Source organism: Rhinoderma darwinii, chromosome 13 (genome assembly GCF_050947455.1).
Source record: "Rhinoderma darwinii isolate aRhiDar2 chromosome 13, aRhiDar2.hap1, whole genome shotgun sequence".
NCBI classification, from domain to species: domain Eukaryota; kingdom Metazoa; phylum Chordata; class Amphibia; order Anura; family Rhinodermatidae; genus Rhinoderma; species Rhinoderma darwinii.
The window spans coordinates 6,954,236-6,972,023 of NC_134699.1; the positions used below are offsets into that span (position 1 = coordinate 6,954,236).

Consider the following 17,788-nt stretch of genomic DNA (forward strand, 5'->3'; position numbering starts at 1 on the left):
GACCTTGGCAGTCAGGGCATGCTGGGAGTTGTAGTTTCACAACCGCTGGAGTGCCGCAAGTTGCTGAACCCTGCAAAAAGTTGATGTCGCGCTGTATCTCCATCCGACTAAAAGTTTTCTCAAGCATGGCGGCTCATATCATCCTCCGCCATCCGATACTCCAAAAGGAAGTCCTGATATATAGAAGATCTGCGACGAAAAATTACCGGACACAAAATAATTTTAATTTATAGCAGAAATAAATTTATTTGTTCACATGTTTAACACCAAACGGTCGGATAGAGGCGAATAATACTGAAGGTTTATTTGCGGAATGTGGAGATTGCTTGTCACATACAGAACATTGCAGTCACAGCAATGATCGCCTATAGAATCCATATGTACTTATGGAGAGGTTATATGCAGCAATAACAGAGATAGGAGATGAAATACAAGGTGGGGGAGGTGAATAGAAGGTGGTGGAAAGTTTCGCCGGTTAGGAAAATGCAGGGCCCAAAACACCCAAATTGTCCATCTGAAATGGGATTATCGAAAAATGTGGGTGTGGCAAGCCAGATGGGGGAGTGGCTTGTCTGATTAGGGCGTGGCCGTGTTCACAAATCAGAATGTTTGTAAAAAGGTAAAGGGACGGAAAAAACGCATCTTAAAGGGAACTGTCTCTAGGACTTCTTGCAGCACCCTTGCAAAGTGCCGGTCAGGGGCTCTATACAAAACAATGATAGCCCCCTTACCATGAAGAGTCCTGAGGCGGGAGGCAGGGAAGTGTCATGTGACTTCTGTCGGCTCAGCTGAATGGTTGTAAGTTCTCAGAGGGGAGGAGTATGTGTGGTAAGTGAGTTTACAGCCCCTGACTGGCACTATGGGGCATCTGTGACATGTAATATCTGGTGGCATGTCCCCTTTAATTATAGACCCACCCATTAACTCCTAAGGAACTGGAAGAGACTTAATCCTAAGGAATCAGGCCTGCAGAAGAGTGTCACATGGTCCTTCTTGCTTGGAGGACTGAGGATAACTTCTTCACTTTGAGTGCAACTGTACCCACTAATTCAGGTTCTTCTTAAAGGGACGTTGACCAATAATAGTTCCATTTCAGTTTCATAAATAATCACAACCACTTGCCGGACTCGCAACGTTGTTTTTATTTGATGCGTTGCTTGAGGGATTGTGTTATTTTGGTAGCTCTTGCTGGCGCTGGTAATAAAGTACTCCACACACTACTACGTAGACACTTTGTTGTGTAACATTTTAATGTAAAGCGCTATGTACATCTGTGCACAGTACAATCAAGAACATACTATACATTCAGTGTAATTTAAACCAGCTGCAAGAAAATTTTTCACTCATTGCGTGTAGTACTCTCTGGGGCCTACAGATGGCGCTGTTGGTTTCCCATTTCTGAGGAGCTACGGGATCCGATCAGTGTGATTACTGATCTGTGGGATAATGATTGGATCAAGGTTGATTTAAACAGAATGAAGAGTGTTTTTGCTTTTTGTATATATCATTTTTTGAGCGACCGTTTACTCTTCCACCACCTCCTCCCACCTATGTCAATCACTAACGCTTCCTAAAGATTAATCAACTCTCTGAAAAAAGGTGCTGGGGTCTTCTTATGACCTTGTAGTGACCTTGTAATGACGCCGGAGGAATCCCCCATATCTTTTCTGATTGTTCGACTTAACTCTAGGCCGGGTCCTGAGCATAAATCCCCCGTAGCGCTTCTGAAGACCTTCCATGCCCAGTTCTCTCTCCACCTCCTCCACCCGGTCCAGTATCGTCCTCTTGTCTAACTCCGCCCCCTGTAGATCTTCCAGGCTCCTTTTGTGGGATTTGCTCATAAACCCCCCGTAGCGCTTCTGAAGACCTTCCATGCCCAGGTCTGTCTCCTCCTCCTCCACCGGGTCCAGTATCGTTCTCTTGTCTAACTCCGCCCCCTGTAGATCTTCCAGGCTCCTTTTGGGGTATTTGCGCATGAAACCTCCATACCGCTTCCTCTCACTTCTCACGTTCCATGCCTGGTTCTGTTCCTCCGATTCGTCATTAAGCTCCGTTTCCTGCTCGGAGTCGGGTATCTCACGGAGGACACCGCTGTAGATGCCGCTCTCTCGCTTGGGGGAGTTGTTAAATTCCCTCTTACCCACTCTTCCCATAAATCCTCCATAACGCTTGACTGGCGCTTCCTGGAGGTCCGAGGATGGGGGCACGCTCTCTTCAGGAGACAGGATCTTCTGACATTGTTCCCACTCTGTCACAGAGGTTAGGGATCCCTCACATTGCAAAGAACAAACCTGTGGAATGAGAACTCAGTCAGTGCTGGTGCCATCCGATGCCACATCACCATAATCATCAGAATCTACCTGGTCCCTGTGTCCCAGCTTGGGTTGGCATCTCTGGCCATTGCCTTGTGCCAACACCAAGCACGCAGTCAACGACCATAGAGGACGCCCATGCAACTTTTATGAGGACCCTGGAGAGGGGATGCCAGCCCAGATGGACTCCACCCTCCATGGGCACTGCAATGTTGGGTCCATCCCCCACTAACTTATGTGCCAACGTCCATGGAAAGAAAGCAATATGGTGGCCAATTCTGGTTCTAGCCCATCGGCTTACTATGAAAAACTTACCAGAGGGTTGAAGTGGGTGTTGGCATCTTGGATCTGTAGGGCGCAGGAGAAGCACTGGGACACGCAGTCTGCACAAGTTGCATGTGGAGCGGAGAGACTCAGCAGAACTATCAAAACCAGCAAACCCATTGCCAAGATATTCTACATGGACACAAAGAATAAACAAAACGATTACTGATGGTGTCACCGATCCTAAGATCAGATGCAGTACATAACAATAGCCAGTAGGCGGCGGTGCATGCAGCTACAGGTCATTGGACAGACTTTACCATAATTAAATACAGTGTTGGGGTCTATCATGCTGGTGGTCTTCATGGCATATTCAAGCTGCGGACTCACTGCTGCATGCCATAGCCCCCAAAACTCCCCCTTGTACGTCTTCCACAACCCCCCATCCACTTCTCTTAATGACCACGTCCACAGACGTCCTCCATAATTCACATCCTCTTCCATTGACCCTCCATTCATTGGGTCAGTCACCATAGTGTTTATCTCTATAGACCCCTGAAAATGCTGTGCCCCCCCCCCCTCGGTCCCCTGCACTTTAGTAGGTTTACCTGCAGTCCTATGGAAAATCACTGGTTATAAATCATGATAGAATAAGGCATTGTGCCAAATGGCAAACTCGGCTCTGCTGCATTCACGAACACGGAATGTGTCCATAGAGCCCCATTGACTCGGCGGATGCCAAAAGATTGTCCGTTTGGCACAGGTGGGGGAGCGAAGCGTCGGCATACCTTGTTTTTAACTGTATTTGATAGTAAAACCAACTGCACTATTCAATACTGAGGTGTCCTACAAAAAATATTATTTGTAAGGAAGTCAAAGGGCAACGTATGCCACAGCGAATGCCACTGTATGCCTACAAATTGGCATAGTTTGTTGGCTTTTGTCGAAGGTTCATGTTGGGAGTATTTCCTGATATGGATCTCTGACACACACTGCAGTGTGAACAGATCCTTACTGGTGGCACCGAGTCTGGTAGTGTGGACACTATGGTTGGCTTGTTGATCATCTAAGAAGGCACTGGTGGCACCAAGGCTGATTTTGAGATATTGTGGTTGGTACTCGTGGCACCCCCGCCTGACTCTGGGGGCATAGTGGCTGACTCTATGATACTGTGGTTGGCACTGTGAACGATTCTGGGGGCACTGTGGCTAACTCTGTGGCACTGGCTGATTCTGGGGGCACCGCAGCTGGCTCTAATTCTGTGGTTGGCACTCTGGCTGACTTTGCAGCACCACTGTTACCGATTTTTGGGGCACTGTGGCTAACTGGCACTGGCTGATTCTGGGGGCACATTGGCTGACACTAATACTGTGGTTGGCATCATGGCTGACTAGAATACTGGGGTTGACACCATGGCTGACTAGAATACTGGGGTGGGCACCATGGCTGACTAGAATACTGCAGTTGGCACCATGGCTGACTAGAATACTGCGGTTGGCACCATGGCTGACTAGAATACTGTGGTTGGCACCATGGCTGATTATAATACTGTGGTTGGCACCATGGCTGACTAGAATACTGTGGTTGGCACTTTGGCTGACTAGAATACTGTGGTTGGCACCATTGCTGACTAGAATACTGTGGTTGGCACCATGGCTGACTAGAATACTGTGGTTGGCACTTTGGCTGACTATAATACTGTGGTTGGCACCATGGCTGACTCTATAATACTGTGGTTGGCACCATGGCTGACTATAATACTGTGGTTGGCACCATGGCTGACTATAATACTGTGGTTGACACCATGGCTGACTAGAATACTGGGGTGGGCACCATGGCTGACTAGAATACTGGGGTTGACATCATGGCTGACTAGAATACTGGGGTGGGCACCATGGCTGACTAGAATACTGCGGTTGGCACCATGGCTAACTAGAATACTGCGGTTGGCACCATGGCTGACTAGAATACTGTGGTTGGCACCATGGCTGATTATAATACTGTGGTTGGCACCATGGCTGACTAGAATACTGTGGTTGGCACTTTGGCTGACTAGAATACTGTGGTTGGCACCATTGCTGACTCTCTAATACTGTGGTTGGCACCATGGCTGACTATAATACTGTGGTTGGCACCATGGCTGACTCTATAATACTGTGGTTGGCACCATGGCTGACTATAATACTGTGGTTGGCACCATGGCTGACTCTATAATACTGTGGTTGGCACCATGGCTGACTATAATACTGTGGTTGGCACCATGGCTGACTATAATACTGTGGTTGGCACCATGGCTGACTATAATACTGTGGTTGGCACCATGGCTGACTATAATACTGTGGTTGGCACCATGGCTGACTCTATAATACTGTGGTTGGCACCATGGCTGACTCTCTAATACTGTGGTTGGCACCATGGCTGACTAGAATACTGTGGTTGGCACCATGGCTGACTCTATAATACTGTGGTTGGCACCATGGCTGACTATAATACTGTGGTTGGCACCATGGCTGACTAGAATACTGTGGTTGGCACTTTGGCTGACTAGAATACTGTGGTTGGCACCATTGCTGACTCTCTAATACTGTGGTTGGCACCATGGCTGACTAGAATACTGTGGTTGGCACTATGGCTGACTATAATACTGTGGTTGGCACCATGGCTGACTCTAGAATACTGTGGTTGGCACTGTGACTGCCTCTAGGGCAGTATTGTTGGCTCACTGAGTGGGCACTGAGAAGTTTGCCACTCCATGCTTAGCGTGCAACCTCCTCATGTCCCTCTTTGCCTTTCAGGTAACGTGGTAGGTAGATTGTACTAATACCGCAGCAGATGTGCGGCACATATGGAGGAAGCTGGGCATACGGGGTGGGTGAGGGGCAGGTCAAGAAGTTTTTTTTTGCAGATTGAAAGTGAGTAAATTCTGATTATCTCCACTTAGTTTTTCTCGCTTTGTGCATGAGATGACAGAACGTCCTGGTGTGATGAGGGGTTGATGGAATGACGGGCAGGATGGGGAGGACGGGTTGTCATGCCAATATTAAGCAGAACCGCGGTGTCATTTGTATGAGAGATCTGTATGATAAGTCTCCATGGATACCCTCAGGGTTGTACAGTGAGTCATTGACAACGGGGATCACGAGGCGCAGAGTTTCATCACTTTTAGTTAATCGCCATATTAGTGGGAACACGATATCTGCGGATAATAGACTCCCAACTGATCTGTACAATCTACTAAGGTGTCCGGGAAATGTTCTCCGTCAACGGGACCGCTCCTTTAACATGACGGCATCTTACAGATTGTCTAATAAATCTGAACTAGGGGGCGCCGTTGAGTCTGTTAAATGGGGCCAAATCCGGAGGCTTGAATACAAGTTGCACCTAGGCTCTCATTCACACGCACTATCTTGTTTCATGCACTCATTTCTGATTGACACCTGGAGGGCTATTTTATTGCACCTTGTAGTTCAAGACGGCGCAAACTAGATGTTACCTGAACTGGGGAAAGGTTCAAAATTATAGAAAAGAGTGTCTGCTTTCATCCGGAAACAGTGCCACACCTGTCCACAGGTTGTGTGTGGTATTGCATCTCATCCTCATTCCCTTTAATGGAGCTGATCTGCAATACCAGTCACAACCCATGGACAGATGTGGTGCTGTTACTGGTTGAAAAAAGTTTTCCTCCTCCTGGACAAACCTTGAATACCGCGTTACCAAAGATTATGGTCACGAATTTCACCAAGAATAATTCTTTAAAGGGAACGACTACTTTTCATGTTGTAGATACCCCAGGGGCTCATTTCAGGGGGTCCCAGCGGCAAGAGCACCAGCCATGCCCCTCCCTGGTCATAAACATACTGGCAATGTAACCAAAACACCTGCTCTGAGAAATGCTAATGCATGTGGGGCTATATGGGCATTTTGGTGTTACATGATATATATATATATATATATACCACCTCTACTGGACACGAAGGGTACTGCAGATATCTTTGCTCCCATCACAGAGAGCAGAATGTTCTACAACCTCTACTGGACAGGAGTGGTACTGCAGTTATATTTACGTACATGTAAGACCGTTCTAGCGCCTCTGCTGGGTACAGGAGGTACTGCAGCTTTATTTCTCAGTTTACATTCCAGACCTTCCTGCCCTTACATACAGCAGACAATTGTAATGCTCCTACTGAGCCCAAGAGAGGTACTGCAGATTAATACCCCAGTCCATGCAAATTCCTAACAGCCCTTATTAGTACTGCTATTTTACTGAGTAGGCTAGTCTTCTGCCTCCACTGGCCACAAAAGGTACTGCAGATTTATACCCCAGTCCATGCAAATTACAAACACTCCCACTATATTACAGACCATACTACTGTCTCTACTGGACATAATAGGTACTGCAGTTTTATTTCCTACAGACAACAGACAATTTGGCTGCCTCTACTGGACGCAAGCGGTACTGCAAACACATTTTCCAATTCTGAACAAATACATTCTTCATTGCAATCTGTAGATTTACAGTGGAATCAAAGTCCCAGGATGCACTAAAGCACAAACTGGAAGCATGATGTGGGTTGTAGTTCCATCGTGACCATAGTTACTACTACACGTATGTTCCATACAGAGTAAAAGGTATTAATGCTCTGTTGTCATCTACCGGGAGCAGCTATTTTTCATACAAAGATATGAGCTCACGTAACCTTGAGAGAGAAGAATAAAAAATACCAGCAAGATGGATGGGAAAGGAGGGGGAGGGGTACATGAGCGCGACACAGCACCGCGCCGTTCAATGACACTTCAAAAGTCAAGTACTGTACTGAAAAGCCCAAATTACGCAAATATTCACTCAATGCCTATACGGAGCATGTCCTCCTGAATCCAAAATGTACTTCTTCCTTTGTTAACCTGTGTCCACCTGGGATCCTATGCCCGGCCGGTAACAATGTATATATATAGATACAATCTAGAACCTAGGGTCTCAACTGGTGGTATGTGTACATAATGGGGTACATGCCATGTCTCTAGGGGGTACTCGCACTGTCCTAATGGTGGATTTGGGGATATTTTGAGTAAGAGGTATTTTCCTTAGGAGCGTTGAGAAACATTCACCCAGAATACCTGCTGACTGTAATATCCTATATATCCTGATTTAACCCTCTGTTTTACCCATGAACTAATACCTAGAACATCCATACTGTATCCATTGTCATCTGTATGGAGAACATCTGCGGGGTCTTATCAATGTGTCATCTCCTCTACAACAACGTCCTGTCTGCAACGTGTCATCTCCTCTACAACAACGTCCTGTCCGCAACAATGTATCATCTCCTCTACAACAACAACGTCCTGTCCGCAACAATGTGTCATCTCCTCTACAACAACAACGTCCTGTCTGCAACAATGTGTCATCTCCTCTACAACAACAACGTCCTGTCCGCAACAATGTGTCATCTCCTCTACAACAACGTCCTGTCCGGAACAATGTGTCATCTCCTCTACAACAACAACGTCCTGTCCGCAACAATGTGTCATCTCCTCTACAACAACGTCCTGTCCGCAACAATGTATCATCTCCTCTACAACAACGTCCTGTCCGCAACAATGTATCATCTCCTCTACAACAACGTCCTGTCCGCAACAATGTGTCATCTCCTCTACAACAACAACGTCCTGTCCGCAACAATGTGTCATCTCCTCTACAACAACGTCCTGTCCGGAACAATGTGTCATCTCCTCTACAACAACAACGTCCTGTCCGCAACAATGTGTCATCTCCTCTACAACAACGTCCTGTCCGCAACAATGTATCATCTCCTCTACAACAACGTCCTGTCCGCAACAATGTATCATCTCCTCTACAACAACGTCCTGTCTGCAACAATGTGTCATCTCCTCTACAACAACGTCCTGTCCGCAACAATGTGTCATCTCCTCTACAACAACAACGTCCTGTCCGCAACAATGTGTCATCTCCTCTACAACAACGTCCTGTCCGCAACAATGTATCATCTCCTCTACAACAACGTCCTGTCCGCAACAATGTATCATCTCCTCTACAACAACGTCCTGTCTGCAACAATGTGTCATCTCCTCTACAACAACAACGTCCTGTCCGCAACAATGTGTCATCTCCTCTACAACAACGTCCTGTCTGCAACAATGTGTCATCTCCTCTACAACAACGTCCTGTCCGCAACAATGTGTCATCTCCTCTACAACAACAACGTCCTGTCCGCAACAATGTGTCATCTCCTCTACAACAACAACGTCCTGTCCGCAACAATGTGTCGTCATCTCTACAACAACAACGTCCTGTCCGCAACAATGTGTCATCTCCTCTACAACAACAACGTCCTGTCCGCAACAATGCATCATCTCCTCTACAACAACAACAACAACAACGTCCTGTCCGCAATAATGTGTCATCTCCTCTACAACAACGTCCTGTCCGCAACAATGTGTCATCTCCTCTACAACAACAACGTCCTGTCCGCAACAATGCGTCATCTCCTCTACAACAACAACGTCCTGTCCGCAACAATGTGTCATCTCCTCTACAACAACAACGTCCTGTCTGCAACAATGTATCATCTCCTCTACAACAACAACAACAACGTCCTGTCCGCAACAATGTATCATCTCCTCTACAACAACAACAACGTCCTGTCCGCAACAATGTATCATCTCCTCTACAACAACGTCCTGTCCGCAACAATGCATCATCTCCTCTACAACAACAACAACAACGTCCTGTCCGCAATAATGTGTCATCTCCTCTACAACAACGTCCTGTCCGCAACAATGTGTCATCTCCTCTACAACAACAACGTCCTGTCCGCAACAATGTATCATCTCCTCTACAACAACGTCCTGTCCGCAACAATGTGTCATCTCCTCTACAACAACGTCCTGTCTGCAACAATGTATCATCTCCTCTACAACAACAACAACAACAACAACAACGTCCTGTCCGCAACAATGTATCATCTCCTCTACAACAACGTCCTGTCCGCAACAATGTGTCATCTCCTCTACAACAACGTCCTGTCCGCAACAATGTATCATCTCCTCTACAACAACAACAACAACGTCCTGTCCGCAACAATGTATCATCTCCTCTACAACAACAACAACAACGTCCTGTCCGCAACAATGTGTCATCTCCTCTACAACAACGTCCTGTCCGCAACAATGTGTCATCTCCTGGTAAACCTTATCTAGAGAGCGGGTCTTGTGTCATCCGCTGGTAAATTCTTATCTAGACCACCAGCTCTGTGTATCTATACGAGCCAGGTGCAGGCCAGACATAGGGCAGAGCTTGGACCCATCACTAATGTGACCCATCCCCGGGCAGAAACCTTTGTGGGCCCTCTTGGCAGAGCCTATAGACTTGGAGGAGATGCATGGGCATCTTTATGTTAGAGTTTAATGGCGACCCAGTCACCTGCACCAGGTGTTTGTCAAATTCCTTCATTCTGGATTATCAAATATTCTGGATTATCAAATTATTATAGAAAAGTGTAGAAATTCACTTGTATAATTTCTTCTTGAAGACTTTCTAATCCTAGAGGTGCCGAATGATCAGACTTTCTGGATTATCGGTTGCCAGATTGAAGGAGTTTCACTAAATATATTATTGCTTTAATCCAGCGTTATTGTGAAGCGGCGGATGCCAGTGTATCAGACAGTCTGGATTATCAGATGATCATATACCAGCAGATCAACACAAAGTAAAAAAAATGCCGACATCAAATCCTCTCCTGTTAGAGGAATCTTATAGTCGGTTGTAAATCTGTCGCACAATTCTGTGCCGAGCTATCAATGTTCTGGATTATCAGATGCCGTATTAAAGGAATTTTTATTTTTATTTTGGCATTCGATAATCCAGAAAGCCTGATAATCCAGCACTGCACTGAACGGCTGTATAATAGAATATTTTGTGTTAACATTTCATTATACTTTTTAATGATCGTCCAGTAATCCAGAAAATCTGGTAATCCGGCACCCATCTGTCCATATATATAATATTTTTTTTCACACCTTCCAGGGTGTGGTAAAGATAAAGTCACCCACAAGACACCCCTCCGTCATCAGGAGCGGGCGTTGGACTGTCGTTAATATTAATTGGGACATTAAGGATTATCCGTACATCTATGACCACCTTTATGCGGCCAGGGCTCCGCGGCGACTAAACGGTCGCAATACTGCTACGGTGTGATGTCATATATAATGTACCCATAGGGGCGCATGAAAACGGGTGCATAGTGCGATCTTATGAGAGTCGCCGTGGTGCCCCAACCTTAGAGAGTGCCGAGATTCAACACAAAGGGATACAGGATGTCGGACAATTTTGTGCCACCTTCGTTTTGGGAGTTTGAGGGGGTCTCACCTCATATAACCCCCCGCCCCCCACATACATACCTAGATTATCTTTTTATATGACACTTCAGAAGATTATTTAAGGTTGACTGTCCCTTTAAAAATGGTCTTAATCCCATAACCAGTTTGGGAATTGATAAGGGTCATGACAGAAGATGATTTAGGGGTCATTTCCCCTTTAAGAAGTATCGGCAAAGCCATCTTAAAGGGACAGTACACCTGCAGTCTATTTCAAATCTATTTGCTGTTCAAGCGAATACAAACGATTGCTCCCTGTTATCAGCCATTTCAGACTGGGAAGAGGCTAACTGCAGGACGGAAATCTAATCGATTGCTATCTGTTATCAGCCATTACAGGCTGATTTGAGGCTGACTCCATCACAATCCTATAGCACCCCCAAGTCATATCCTACTGTGGTTAACCCTGTAAATCCCAATACATCATAGTGCAATTTATGAATAACCTTTATGTTGATCGCTGACATTACAGATCAGTGATCGCTGACATTACAGATCAGTGATCGCTACTCCCAATCCTTTACTTCACTCTCGCCCCAAATGGGTCAATGCCTAAATAGGATTTCTATTCATCCTGGGAAATATCTTTTCTAATTCGCCCCTTTTTCCCCCATCAGTCCCTCATGTTGGACCGGCGTCCCACGTATGACGAGCTTTACTTTTACTAGACTGTTATTGGCCCTTTAAATCAGCAGTAGTATGTTTCTTAACCCTATATGCACCCCATTGTGTGCCACATTAACGGCGGTGTCGCGCTTTGTCCAACGTTTACGTGTTTTTTTATCGTCATTATTATTTCTATTATTCATCTTGTATGTGACTGAATGAAGATTCAGGTCATTAGCTGTGTCCCTCCCGGGAATTGTAATGGGGTGAGAAATTCACATCTCCCCGTCCTCTCAGACCCCGTGTCACTCACGTCATTACCGGGGGGGGGGGGGGGGTATTATCAGCCCCACTGGGTGTTACTGTGAGGGGGGTGGAGGTGCCAGGACGTGGCGCTATCATGGTAAGGGCTGGGTGAGGCTGTTGTAATGTCATAGAATGGGCATATACAATATAAATAAAATGGCGCACATCTACGGCATCTCAGGACGGTCGGGTGAGAAATTTGAGGCAGCTGATAACGCAATTTAAATTGTGAAATGGTCTACAGGGCTGTATTTTCAGTTCAAATTTCTTAAATGGACACTTACCCTCGTTATAACAGAGCCGGAGCGTTATAAGAGGAGCGGCTGATATCAGTCACATATGATGTAATGTCTTTGGAGGATATAATAGTACTGGAGTGATATAAGAGGAGCGGCTGATATCAGTCACACATATGATGTAATGTCTCTGGAGGATATAATAATACTGGAGTGATATAAGAGGAGCAGCTGATATCAGTCACATATGATGTAATGTCTCTGGAGGATATAATAGTGCTGGAGTGATATAAGAGGAGCCGCTGATATCAGTCACACATATGATGTAATGTCTCTGGAGGATATAATAGTACTGGAGTGATATAAGAGGAGCGGCTGATATCAGTCACATATGATGTAATGTCTCTGGAGGATATAATAGTGCTGGAGTGATATAAGAGGAGCGGCTGATATCAGTCACACATATGATGTAATGTCTCTGGAGGATATAATAGTGCTGGAGTGATCTAAGAGGAGCGGCTGATATCAGTCACACATATGATGTAATGTCTCTGGAGGATATAATAATACTGGAGTGATATAAGAGGAGCGGCTGATATCAGTCACACATATGATGTAATGTCTCTGGAGGATATAATAATACTGGAGTGATATAAGAGGAGCGGCTGATATCAGTCACATATGATGTGATGTCTCTGGAGGATATAATAGTGCTGGAGTGATATAAGAGGAGCCGCTGATATCAGTCACACATATGATGTAATGTCTCTGGAGGATATAATAGTACTAGAGTGATATAAGAGGAGCGGCTGATATCAGTCACACATATGATGTAATGTCTCTGGAGGATATAATAGTTCTGGAGTGATATAAGAGGAGCGGCTGATATCAGTCACACATATGATGTAATGTCTCTGGAGGATATAATAGTGCTGGAGTGTTATAAGAGGAGCGGCTGATATCAGTCACACATATGATGTAATGTCTCTGGAGGATATAATAGTGCTGGAGTGATATAAGAGGAGAGGCTGATATCAGTCACATATGATGTAATGTCTCTGGAGGATATAATAGTACTGGAGTGTTATAAGAGGAGCGGCTGATATCAGTCACATATGATGTAATGTCTGGAGGATATAATAGTACTGGAGTGATATAAGAGGAGCGGCTGATATCAGTCACACATATGATGTAATGTCTGGAGGATATAATAGTACTGGAGTGTTATAAGAGGAGCGGCTGATATCAGACACATATGATGTAATGTCTCTGGAGGATATAATAGTACTGGAGTGTTATAAGAGGAGCGGCTGATATCAGTCACATATGATGTAAAGTCTCTGGAGGATATAATAGTACTGGAAGGATATAAGAGGAGCGGCTGATATCAGTCACACATAGGATGTAATGTCTCTGGAGGATATAATAGTACTGGAGTGATATAAGAGGAGCAGCTGATATCAGTCACACATATGATGTAATGTCTCTGGAGGATATAATAGTGCTGGAGTGTTATAAGAGGAGCGGCTGATATCAGTCACATATGATGTAATGTCTGGAGGATATAATAGTACTGGAGTGATATAAGAGGAGCGGCTGATATCAGACACATATGATGTAATGTCTCTGGAGGATATAATAGTACTGGAGTGTTATAAGAGGAGGGGCTGATATCAGTCACATATATGATGTAATGTCTCTGGAGGATATAATAGTGCTGGAGTGATATAAGAGGGGCGGCTGATATCAGTCACACATATGATGTAATGTCTCTGGAGGATATAATAGTACTGGAGTGATATAAGAGGGGCGGCTGATATCAGTCACATATGATGTAATGTCTCTGGAGGATATAATAGTACTGGAGTGATATAAGAGGAGCGGCTGATATCAGTCACATATGATGTAATGTCTCTGGAGGGTATAATAATACTGGAGTGATATAAGAGGAGCGGCTGATATCAGTCACATATATGATGTAATGTCTGGAGGATATAATAGTACTGGAGTGATATAAGAGGAGCGGCTGATATCAGTCACATATGATGTAATGTCTCTGGAGGATATAATAGTGCTGGAGTGATATAAGAGGAGCGGCTGATATCAGTCACATATGATGTAATGTCTCTGGAGGATATAATAGTACTGGAGTGATATAAGAGGAGCAGCTAATATCAGTCACATATGATGTAATGTCTCTGGAGGGTATAATAATACTGGAGTGATATAAGAGGAGCTGCTGATATCAGTCACACATATGATGTAATGTCTGGAGGATATAATAGTACTGGAGTGATATAAGAGGAGCAGCTAATATCAGTCACATATATGATGTAATGTCTCTGGAGGGTATAATAATACTGGAGTGATATAAGAGGAGCGGCTGTTATCAGTCACACATATGATGTAATGTCTCTGGAGGATATAATAGTACTGGAGTGATATAAGAGGAGCGGCTGATATCAGTCACATATGATGTAATGTCTCTGGAGGATATAATAGTACTGGAGTGATATAAGAGGAGCGGCTGATATCAGTCACATATGATGTAATGTCTCTGGAGGGTCTCCACACTGGAGATATGTGGCATAAAGTAGTTGTCATGGGGGCGGGGAGGTTTCGGCACATCCTGCCACTCATCCCATTGAAGAACACTACAGTCACAGACTCTGTAGCCCTGAAATGGCTGAGAACAGAGAACAATAGATTGCATTCAACTGCACATCAAATGGAGCGAAGATAGACGGCAGTGTTCCTATCCCTATAATAATAAGAATGACCTTATACAAAGTGCACAACACAGCAGCATTCCGTTACATTGTGGTAGCCCCTAGTCCCCTGTATACTGCAGCCGGTGACATGTATATACTACACCACAGTATATGTCAGCTATACAGGCAAATTTACCTCTGATACAGGAATCGCTCCTCAGGTCTGTTTCGCTTGCTGCAAGTTTTGGGGATCAGTCGTCGTCCTGGGTCTCTTTTTGGGGATCCGGCCCTTAAACATTAGCAAATGTTTAGTGTGACGTCTGGAATGGGGGGAGGTGCGATCTCTATACTGATCTTTTATCAATGCTGGAATAATGTGTTGGGATTTATGGGGTTAACAACTGTAGGACATGATTTTGGGGTGCTTATATATAATAATGGGGTGATGTGGTTATATATAATAATGGGGTGATGTGATTATATATAATGGGGTGATGTGGTTACATATAATAATGGGGTGATGTGGTTACATATAATAATGGGGTGATGCGGTTATATATAATAATGGGGTGATGCGGTTATATATAATAATGGGGTGATGTGATTAGATATAATAATGGGGTGACTTGGTTATATATAGTAATGGGGTGATGTGGTTACATATAATGGGGTGATGTGGTTATATATAATGGGGTGATGTGGTTACATATAATAATGGGGTGATGTGGTTACATATAATGGGGTGATGTGATTATATAATGGGGTGATGTGGTTACATATAATAATGTGGTGATGTGGTTATATATAATAATGGGGTGAAGTGATTATATATAATAATGGGGTGATGTGGTTACATATAATAATGGGGTGATGTGGTTACATATAATAATGGGGTGATGTGGTTACATATAATAATGGGGTGAAGTGATTATATATAATAATGGGGTGATGTGGTTACATATAATAATGGGGTGATGTGGTTACATATAATAATGGGGTGATGTGGTTACATATAATAATGGGGTGATGTGGTTACATATAATAATGGGGTGATGTGATTATATATAATGGGGTGATGTGGTTACATATAATAATGGGGTGATGTGATTATATAATGGGGTGATGTGGTTATATATAATAATGGGGTGATGTGGTTACATATAATAATGGGGTGATGTGGTTACATATAATAATGGGGTGATGTGATTACATATAATAATGGGGTGATGTGATTACATATAATAATGGGGTGATGTGATTATATATAATGGGGTGATGTGATTATATATAATGGGGTGATGTGGTTATATATAATAATGGGGTGATGTGGTTACATATAATAATGGGGTGATGTGGTTACATATAATAATGGGGTGATGTGGTTACATATAATGGGGTGATGTGGTTACATATAATAATGGGGTGATGTGATTATATAATGGGGTGATGTGGTTACATATAATAATGGGGTGATGTGATTACATATAATAATGGGGTGATGTGATTATATATAATGGGGTGATGTGATTACATATAATGGGGTGATGTGATTATATAATGGGGTGATGTGGTTACATATAATAATGGGGTGATGTGGTTACATATAATAATGGGGTGATGTGGTTACATATAATAATGGGGTGATGTGATTATATATAATGGGGTGATGTGATTATATATAATGGGGTGATGTGGTTATTTATAATAATGGGGTGATGTGGTTATATATAATAATGGGGTGATGTGGTTACATATAATAATGGGGTGACTTGGTTATATATAATAATGGGGTGATGTGGTTATATATAATAATGGGGTGATGTGGTTATATATAATAATGGGGTGATGTGGTTATATATAATAATGGGGTAATGTGATTACATATAATAATGGGGTAATGTGATTACATATAATAATGGGGTGATGTGGTTATATATAATGGGGTGATGTGGTTATATATAATAATGGGGTGATGTGGTTATATATAATGGGGTGATGTGGTTATATATAATAATGGGGTAATGTGATTACATATAATAATGGGGTGATGTGGTTATATATAATGGGGTGATGTGGTTATATATAATAATGGGGTGATGTGATTACATATAATAATGGGGCGATGTGGTTATATATAATGGGTAATGTGATTACATATAATAATGGGGTGATGTGATTACATATAATAATGGGGTGATGTGATTACATATAATAATGGGGTGATGTGGTTACATATAATAATGGGGTGATGTGGTTACATATAATGGGGTGATGTGGTTACATATAATGGGGTGATGTGGTTACATATAATAATGGGGTGATGTGGTTACATATAATAATGGGGTGATGTGATTACATATAATAATGGGGTGATGTGGTTATATATAATAATGGGGTGATGTGATTACATATAATAATGGGGTGATGTGATTACATATAATAATGGGGTGATGTGGTTATATATAATAATGGGGTGATGCGGTTATATATAATAATGGGGTGATGCGGTTATATATAATAATGGGGTGATGTGGTTACATATAATAATGGGGTGATGTGATTAGATATAATAATGGGGTGACTTGGTTATATATAATAATGGGGTGATGTGATTACATATAATAATGGGGTGATGTGGTTATATAAAATAATGGGGTGATGTGATTACATATAATAATGGGGTGACTTGGTTATATATAATAATGGGGTGATGTGGTTATATATAATAATGGGGTGATGTGGTTACATATAATAATGGGGCGATGTGGTTATATATAATAATGGGGCGATGTCATTACATATAATAATGGGGTGATGTGATTATATAATGGGGTGATGTGGTTATATATAATAATGGGGTGATGTGATTACATATAATAATGGGGCGATGTCATTACATATAATAATGGGGCGATGTCATTACATATAATAATGGGGCGATGTGATTACATATAATAAT

General features: G+C 43.3%; 1 protein-coding gene across 1 annotated transcript in view; it reads right to left on the reverse strand.

Annotated features, from left to right (window-relative positions):
• Nucleotides 1-217: 217 nt before the first annotated feature.
• Nucleotides 218-17,788, reverse strand: part of PDYN (prodynorphin) — a 31,306-nt gene continuing 13,735 nt past the window's right edge. The window contains exons 2-4 of the mRNA XM_075847038.1: nucleotides 15,026-15,118; nucleotides 2,628-2,768; nucleotides 218-2,291 (exon numbers count right to left, since the gene is read on the reverse strand). Coding sequence (XP_075703153.1) covers nucleotides 1,614-2,291; nucleotides 2,628-2,756 — 807 coding nt within the window. The 5' untranslated portion in view covers nucleotides 2,757-2,768; nucleotides 15,026-15,118 and the 3' untranslated portion in view covers nucleotides 218-1,613. The remainder of the gene's footprint in view (nucleotides 2,292-2,627; nucleotides 2,769-15,025; nucleotides 15,119-17,788) is intronic.